This window comes from Clavelina lepadiformis, chromosome 5 (genome assembly GCF_947623445.1).
Source record: "Clavelina lepadiformis chromosome 5, kaClaLepa1.1, whole genome shotgun sequence".
Lineage (NCBI taxonomy): Eukaryota > Metazoa > Chordata > Ascidiacea > Aplousobranchia > Clavelinidae > Clavelina > Clavelina lepadiformis.
Genome location: NC_135244.1, coordinates 19,275,647 through 19,285,101, shown reverse-complemented (window position 1 = coordinate 19,285,101; position 9,455 = coordinate 19,275,647). Strand labels below are relative to the sequence as shown.

Genomic DNA, 9,455 nt, shown 5'->3' with positions numbered 1-9,455 from the left:
CCAGGCTGTTTCCGTTTGCATATTTCTGCCTCCTTTTACCGTAGAAATCTTTCCCAGGAAAACCACAAAACAGTTGTTAATACGATAATAAAAAAAATCCAAGCAGTGACGAAAGAAATTGACAGTAATGTTTGTTACCAGAATTCTTAAACGAATATCAGTGAACGTTTACGTCCTGTAAATCTGCAATGTCGGGATTGTTAGCCTTTTGTTTTCGGACTTAACCCTGTACAACGTTTCAACGGCCAAGCACCATTGTTTTGAGATCGTATAACTAAGGGAAATGAGTTCAATAAAATAACGCAATTCCATTGACTGAATATAAATCGATGACATTATTGCATTGTTCAACGGCATATCAGTCAATAGCCAAATGTCACACTTTCAATTTATATTTCTGACTGAAAATGCTATTGTTATTTCATCAGCAAATAAAATCTACCTCAGGGGTAAAGAACCCTTACGTATAAACCCTACGCCTAATTGAAATGCAAAGATCAGATTTTTGTGCCTCGAGTGCAATGATGCTGATGCAAGAAATACAAAATTCATTAGATACCTAATGTGAGCTTTGAGCTGTAAGGGTATGTATAGAACTGTAAGATGCTTACCGATTCACTTTGATCTACAGAATTGAAGAAAACCGTTCCGCTTATTAAAGTTATACTTGCACGAATAACCTTAAATCAAAATCTTAATGATTTTATGTCTTACTTATTTCCAATCTGTCTTAATGATTTTATTCCGATCTCTTCATAACTTTTCTATTAAACCGTACATCAAAAAATAAAACAATAGCAAGACATGTCAAAAACAAGATGACTATAAAAGTAACAAGGTATAGTGCTACAAAAATGCAAAAAAATGAGCTTATAAGACATATGAAGAACCCACAGTGTTGATTATGAAAAGCGAACGTTTGGAATTCCCAAGGCTTGGAAACCTTTGTTCGTTTCTCTATCCTACAGGAATGAATCCGTAACATATGGAACTATAATGTTTGTCGGGTCTTGTGTAAAGCATTCTGTAAATCACGTCACCATGAATTATGGACATATTAAACGGATGGCATTTATTTGCCGCCTCTTTACAGTAACAGGGTATATAGACACTCAACCACAACGTTGGCCTGGCAGGTATGTACGCGAATTTAAAAGTAGCGCATATTTATGTTTATTCAAGAAAACAAAAGCAAAGGGTAATAGATTTGATCGCATCCGGATTGTGCTTGAGATATTTTGCCAGTGAGAATTTCTCCTTTGGTTTTAAAACGTCCTCCCAAGACAACACCACAGTTTTCTCTTGTTGGGTATAATTAACCGTTTTAATACATCACTACATCCTACCAACAGTCAGTACAGTGGCTAAAAAGCGTTTGTCATAAAAAGGCAACACCGGTGGAGAAAAAAGGCTTTTTGTCTTAACCTGAGCTCTCTCGCGCCATAGTTAAGTTGGTGAAGAGAGAGGAAAGGTGATCAGAATATCAGATCGTCCAACCGTGCATAGGGTATGGTTTATGAAGTGATCTGTTTAAGAAGTGATCTGTATCAAGTTTGTTTTAACCGTGTAAAACTGTGAATGTTAATGCCTGAACCTTCCGGTATATTTACAGGTGCGTTAAACCTATCAGTAAAGTGTTGAAGCTTTTGTCTGATTCTCTAAAAATCTGTGCCGAATACCTGTTATGGATTCGACTATAATGAAATTTGTCGAACCTCTAGGTCCGGGCCAAATTGTCGACAGGCAGTCGTTGGCAGCTCTGCCGTGTGGATACGCAAAGGTAAGCCAATTATGAAAGCGAAACTGTTGGAAAATCCCCGATGTTTTAATGCTTTATACTTTAGAGAAATGATCATAGGACTTTGTACATTAGTTTACTTTACTTATTGCCTTGTGCGTACTGTAAAAAGAATTTTAAGTAATCCTGAAAATGTAAATTTTTGGCTTGTGGTTTCTAAAAACTTTTTATACTTGTATATCTACGGGATGTTACTATTTTCTAATGTTTGATGATGACGGTGATTGTTTCTAGTTGTTTTGTTGTATGTTACATGTAATAGAAAACTGTCGCTTTTGCCACTTAAAACTTTTAGACACGAAAACGCATTCTGCAAAAGTACTGTTCGAAAACAAGGTTGTTATTTTAACGCTTGCGCTGTTCGTTGTTATATGGTATGGCATAATCACGTGGCGGAAAATTCTGTACTCCCCGCTGTAAATGTCTATCACCAGGAACAGATTTCATTTTTTTCGGACTTCGTAGTAGTTTTCATAAAAGAGCTTTCATGTCCGCCCATTGACATAAAGCAGCTTCTTTTGTAAACGACAAATTACGACGGTCGAAAATTTATGCAAATCGGCTTTGCCCTGAAATCCGTGGTTTTGTAAGTTCGAAAAGATCAACCATGTACGTAACAAAGGGCCCAGGCTTTCACCTACAAAGAAGATTTTAGTACTATTTTTATAATTTTAATGTTTTTTGTTCTGACTTCTGTATACGGACGTCGAATATTAATCTATGTTCCAATGCACATGAGAAGAAAAGCGTTTTTTTCACAATGAATTCTACACTTATTGGTGGACGTTAATAATGTATCGATCTTGATATTATAACGCCTCTGGATGTTAACTTCATTTAGGTCCAGGTCCTGATAATGATTTCCATCAGCTGCTGGCTTAAATGAAGTGTATCACGAAAAGAGAAAATCCCTTATGCAATTTCATTCACCATGAAAATCGATTTTTCCTTCGCCCCTTTGGCGGTTAAAGCGTGAAGGTTTGCTTATTGTTCTGAGGCAAGTTGCTTTTTTGTAATAGATAAGGCTTTTGGCGTCATTATGGCAAAAATTAGTAGCTCCGTTTTTGACAGTCGTGTATGGGTTAATTTTACACTTGGGCAAGCTAGTTCTTGTCATTGTTAACAATTCGGAAATGTTGCTTCACAACAACTCCAGGCGGCACTGTGAAGTTTGTTTTCGACAATCTGCTTAAATAACTCGGCTCGGTCAACTTTTTTGGGCGAGTTTCTTTAAAACAATTTAAAACTATTTATGTTTATTTTGAGCCTGACCAATTTATATTTTGTTGCGATTTTTGCTCTTTTTAACTTGTCATCAAAAGCAACTTGATCAGCAATAAGAACAAACCTAACTTATAAGGACTTTACACTAAATGCCACCAACCCAAGGCTTATTAGCTTAAAGCTGATGATGGTGTCCGAGGCCCTTGATTGACGTGATCTGGGTAAAAGAGAGAAAAGCATTTGCGATAACTGGATCATTTTCATCGACTCTTCGACTGTCGGTTGTTTATAATGGACTTGACCCATATAAAAAGAGTAAAATCTTCCGCCAAATTCACGATAAATGTTTAACTCTCAATTCCATTGCGTTTAGTGCATTTGCTTGCAATCGTACTTTGATGTAAGTGAGAATGTTCCGGTTTGTAATCGATAAAACGCTCATAAAAAATTCAAAAAGTTACCCTTTAATCGGTAAACATTACCCTGTCGCTGCCATCGGTTTTAGACGGCAACAAAAACAATAACAACATATTTTTAAAGCTTATTGTGCTAATTACTCGGTTATTATACAGTACGGGCTAATATACAGAATGTATGTAAAAATATGGATGTAAAATGGATGCGCATGAGTGATTCTGAGTTGACCTGAAATATTTTAAAGTAAGCTTAGCAAAAGTAAGTCAAACGTGACATCTATTTCGGTAAATGTCGCAAGCTTTCGGAATTTCTATAATAAAGTTGGCAATACTGCAAGGCTTGCCCGGTTTGCTCAAGCGCAGACGACAGCGTCATTTAAAAAAAGAAAAGTTATCAATTTATATCTCAGCCAAATAAAACTAACGAAATCTGAAACCAAGTTGATCGTGGTTGGACAGATATGTTGATGATGTCATGACCTTTCTGATGATTGTTTGGGCAGAAAAAAGTCATAAGCGGTGTAGACTGAAGCCGAATCTGTCTGAAATATCTTTTAAGGAGGATTTTAATTTAAGAAGGCGCCAGGACAGATTTCGAATTGATTATGAAGCTCATGCGAGTTGTTTTCTTAAAATACTGAACTTTATTAAGCAATAATTAACTATATATAATATCGCTAAAAAAAGCGTTTTTACCTTTGGCAAGAATATTGTCAGCATTACAGACTGTTTTATCTAAAATACTGTAGAGTTATGATATAAACTTTCTATACGATCGAAAGTAATCACTAACATCGAATTACTTCTGTCGGTTCATCATTATTAAATTTGAATTTGTCGATTATTGAACTTTTTAACGTCGAGCGCGTGTTTTATGCTAAACCTAATAATACTGCTAAGCACCAAAAGATGGCGGAAATTTAAATACAAAAAATTTTGAATGACCCGTAAACTTTATTCTGTGTTATTTGAAATCCAATCTACCGTAGTTAGAGGTAACAAGGCAACAACAGTCAACAAATAAACTGAATTTTAACTGAAATCTTGTTTACGCGCAACTGACAAAGAATAGTTTTTTTAAACCCCATGCAGAGTTTCACTTATATGTAGCTTTGATGAAGTAATTGCGTGTTAACAACACATGAGTCCAATCGGCGCCCCACCCCATGTGGCGTGACCTTTTTCCATGTCGCTTCCAGCAATATTTGCACGGATAGTTGTCATAAAACGATTGTTGACGTGAGGTTTGTTTCTGTCTTGTTCTGCGCTACTTAACGTTGGTCTAGTTTAAAATGATTTTACAGTATAATAGGTCTTGAGGGCCGTACAGTTGCATTAGCCTAAGTGGTATCTATATGCGTACTGGGCGTACAAAGGCAAAATAATATTCTATTCTTTTAATTGTCAGTGAAACAACATCAAAATATGAACGAACTGTACTAAAATGGCTCGTATTTTTACTCGTGCGCTAAACAAATTGTTATTGCTATTAAAAATTGCTATGATTGCTATCTGATTAAAAACTTTGTTGCCTTCATAACTTGAACACCAGCACGTGGAACAATGAACATTACATCCTATAACTAAGTTGTATAGATTTATTGATGGTACCTCGGCAATAACCAGCTGCTTTTTGTTTCTAAAACAACTTGTATAGGGTATGTTTTTACTTGTACTTACACCAATATACTTGTTTAGATCAACATGTACAATCACATGACTGAGCTGCGGGTTCATGTAGCCGATTTTCAAGAAACTTATTGTAATTCCGCCACTAGCCTGGATGCTAGTAAGTGCCAACTTACTTTTGAATGATACTGTTTAATTTTTGACTCAAAGTGTTACTGGTTCACCCTTTATACCTCTTTGACAGTTTTGAAGACGATATTGACCTTTACGATTTACATTTTACAATATTGTAAAAACACTTATCTAAATAAATTTCATTCTGGGCTTCTTTACTTGTTATAATACAATATAAATATAATTGCACCAGCTTTTTCGACTAGTTTTACGAACTTCGTCTAACTTCTGCGTTGCAATATCGACAGGTATCTCAATCAAAGGATTTCTTTCTGTCGAAAACGAAGTTTTGAAAGGCCAAGAGACTTTTAATGCACAAAAAGAGTTGTCCAATGCGTTGCTTGTGTTTGAAAAATCTTCAGCGAATGATTCTGCTTTCCAAGAAGTGACTAAAACCAAAGAGATCTTACAGGTATAAATTTATGGCTGATGGTTTCGTTTGTCTGTTTCCTTCTGTGGCCGACCACAACTAATTCATATGACGGTTGTCGTGCTTACACATAATATTAGATTGTTTCTACTGTCGGCTATGTAGCAGTACTACAATTTATTAAATTTTTTTGTTGCAATAACAATACACGTTCGATTCACAGATCTGTGTGTACTTTCAACGCAAAAACAATCGCGGAAAATCTTTCATCGGAATGATTCACATATCGCTTGACGAGATATGGTCACATGACTTTATCTCCCCGTACGAGGCGGCCTGGTATAAGGTAAACAACCAGCACTATCATAAATTCCGCTTTATACAGAAAGTTAACTCACATATACTTGCAGTTAACTTCTTCTGCTTGCAAGAATTTACAACTATTTTTCGAGTATAGGTCTACATGAAATCGGTAACAGCGTCGTTAATAAATGCTTAACCTTTTCTAACAGGTATTTCCAAGGTCGTCTTTTGCGGTCGGGTGTCCCGTTTCACACACGATGCCTTATTACGTAAATAGGACGCATGATGCTCAAAAACTTCGATCAGACAATGCCAACTTTAAACATATGTTCGCCGAGGATTGTGACGGTTCGATAAAACGTACCTTCTCGGAACGGTCTAGCACCGAAGAAACGACGAACAAGAAAGAGCCTTTTCGGCGGATTGCCCGACTAATTCTGAAAATAATTCCCACCACAAAAGCAAGAAAGGAGAACTGTAATGAGGTAAACGAAACCACCCAAAAAGAAGATCCCGAACAAAACAAGCAACCGCCAGAGGAAGAAGAAGCCAGTGACGAAGCATCGACTTCATCTCCCATAAACTCTGGTAAAAGCGAGGTGGAAAGTTCCTCTCAGCTTCCTGGTAACAATACAGCAAGCCTAAACAGCAACGGCTGCACCAAGCACGTTGACAGTCAGGCTTTCACACCGAAGTTGCAGGAAAATGACGTATCATTGCAAAAACCCAATTCATCTCTTTACAGCAGAAAAAAGAAAGTTAATCGAAAAATGTCGTTGAAAGTTAACTCAAACAGCCGTAAGTTTGACAAATGTAAGAGGAGCTTAAGCCTCTCAGCTGTCAAAGCATTTACAGCTCTGAACGATAAAATGCCCGAAACCCAATTCCGACGAAGCGAAGAGATCATCAGTGTTCCCTTTCACTGTGAAAGCAGTTGGCATCTCCACAACAAGTGCGGAAACACAGCGGACAGCGACGAAATTATTAAAAAAAATTATACCATATGCAACGGTCTAAATAAACGTCACAGCATTTTACATCCACCAAACCCAGAAAATGAAGGAAATGACGCGTGTGAAAACAATCGCATTCCTCTTCCGGGCGACGAAGCCATTTCCCAGAACGAATGTCTTTCGGAAAAAGACACCGTGAAAAGAAAATGGCCGGAATCTAAAGCTTTGCGAGCTTTTCACCGGAAGGTGTGGGTCCAGAATGCCCGTGAGAAAAACAGACAACCAGAAGGTCAATCCAGCAAGGATAAGAAGAATAAACTGACAACACCTCAAAATTCAACTGAAATATTATTGTCTTCGTTTGAGGATATTGATGACGACAATACATACGAAGTCTTGCTTTCGCTAAAGCAAATGTCAATGTCTGCGTCAAGCTCAACCAAAGCTTTAAGTGGCAAGCATAAAAGCAGATCAACAGAAACGCCTTATTCCAGTAATCTGAGGCAAGAATCTATTTCGACGAGGGTCAAAATGTCGAAGTCCGTAAGCGATACCGGTTTAGCAGGTGGCGTAGGAAGCAAGCTAAACATAACCGTATCCAGCAGCAAAAGCAAGTGTTCGGCTGAAAGCTCGGAAGAGGGGTTGCACAATTTAACTCGAATTTCTGACGTCAGATACGATAAACCAAAAGACAAGTTGAAAGCTAACCGTCTCGAATTGTTACATCACGCAAGTAACGTTTTGTCCGTTTCCGAAAGTTCCTTAAATGCCTCGGAGACAAGGGAAAATAAAAGATACAAGTTCGCATCAACAAAGGCAGTTGCTATAGAACGCTGCGGAAGTAACAACACCATCAATTTAAAGCTCGAGAGCGACGATGAGTACGCTTCTTGCTGCAGTGAAAGACTGAGCTGTTCTAACGTATCTACGTCATCCTACGTAATGGCAAGCGAAAGCTGAAGACGAAAATTCTTTTCATTACCATCATTCTTTTCTCAACAGTTCATTTTTTGTTGGTAATAAAACAAACAATCCAAGAACGTTATTGATTTTTTGTCGTGTAAATCGATCTTACGGATATAAAAGTCTAAGGCCAATTATAATATTTTCAGAAAACTTGTAAATCCATTTCAATAGATCCAGTCTATACAATTTATCATCATTCGACGTCTAATAACCTCAGGTGTTCTTCTATATTGTATTGTATCGTTTATTTCGCCATTAACTGTGTGGAGCGAAAGTTACCGTGCACAATACGAAAGTTACTATTGCGCAACTGAAACTTGCATAAGCTCTTGCCAAATTAATCATTTTTAACAAAATCAGTCATAGGCCTAACAAGGAGATTTATTAAACTCACGCCACAAGCATCTTCACAAGAAGCCAGCATGTATATTTTATATTATAGGTATAAATAAACGCGTGCTCGTCTCGTTGACATTTGGAAATGTGACGTCAAAAAGGGTTTGCGACGACATGGTCCAATAATCTCAGCACCCCCGCTACGCTAATGCCCATTTCCGATCAAACAAATCGTTTCTGTCAGTGTTAGAATCCCATGTTTACAACAGACACTGCAATTTTTAAGTCCTTTGTAGCCTAATCAATTTTCGCTGTCGATCGAGACCATCAATCGCATTCTTACTTCATAATATCTTTCAACTTATTTTCATACATAGTATAGGCTATGCTACTAAAATCATGACGGTAGGCTACCAAAAAATTTTGGATAGACTGTCGGTCATAATACTACATAGTAGCTAATGCATCGCCATATGCTTATGCTAAAGTTAGATAAATCTATTTAAGAAATATTAATATGCATTAACAAATAGACGGGGCTACTGCATGACAATTGACAAACAATAAGTACCAATTCAAGTGTTTTAAAAACAATCAAGCGCACGCAAGTATTGGGAAATTAATAGTTATTACTCAAGTTGGACTCCAGTCAAGTACTTCCTTGAGCCCGAAATTACCAGGTTTTTTTCAACTTATGTTTTGTGGATTTAACTAATTATAGGTTTAGTTGCCATGTTAGTTGTTACCAGCGGTTATTACCTTGATTATTTTTGAGCACGTTATAAGCCTTTTCGGCTTTGCCACTTTTCCTTGTTCGTTGCTGGTAGCAACTGGCTTCATTGTTTTATCCCCACCGCGCTTTTAACGAAAATAATATGGTTGATTGATTGATTAGAGCAGTCCGGTATTTTGCAATGTTTCTTCATTACCTGAAGTTAAACAACGACATACGTTACAAATAAATTTGCGTCCGGGAGGAATTTAAAAAAATGCTCAAATGTCCGGAATTTTATGATGGGCATTTTGGGGGAATTAAAATTGCGGGAATAATCCTGTAAATCAGGGGTGTCCAACACGTGGCACGCGACGTGTCTGACCTAGACCCTAGCCTAGAGATCACCATAGCCTAACCCTAGCCTAGAGATCACCAGAGGTCAAATCAGAAATAGCCCAATAGCCTAGTGAATTCACGACACTATGTTCAAAAATCCACTCCGGTATACAATGGATAGGCAAAGCATTGCTACGGTGACGTCATATTGACAGACAATGTGTTCATACCTCAT

The 9,455-nt window shown here is 37.4% G+C and overlaps 1 protein-coding gene across 2 annotated transcripts; it reads left to right on the top strand.

Annotated features, from left to right (window-relative positions):
* The first annotated feature begins 1,616 nt into the window (after window positions 1–1,616).
* LOC143461100 (uncharacterized) lies at window positions 1,617–8,006 on the top strand. Of its 2 annotated transcripts, none has more exons than XM_076958875.1 (5): window positions 1,617–1,780; window positions 5,137–5,227; window positions 5,490–5,653; window positions 5,835–5,957; window positions 6,124–8,005. In XM_076958875.1, exons 1-5 carry the CDS (start codon window positions 1,685–1,687, stop codon window positions 7,825–7,827), a joined length of 2,178 nt encoding a protein of 725 aa, XP_076814990.1. In that variant the 5' UTR covers window positions 1,617–1,684; the 3' UTR covers window positions 7,828–8,005. The 2 variants fall into 2 exon arrangements, with proteins under 2 accessions (XP_076814990.1, XP_076814991.1); XM_076958876.1 differs by lacking the exon at window positions 1,617–1,780 and adding an exon at window positions 3,945–4,682 and having other exon boundaries at window positions 6,124–8,006.
* The last annotated feature ends 1,449 nt before the right edge of the window (window positions 8,007–9,455 follow it).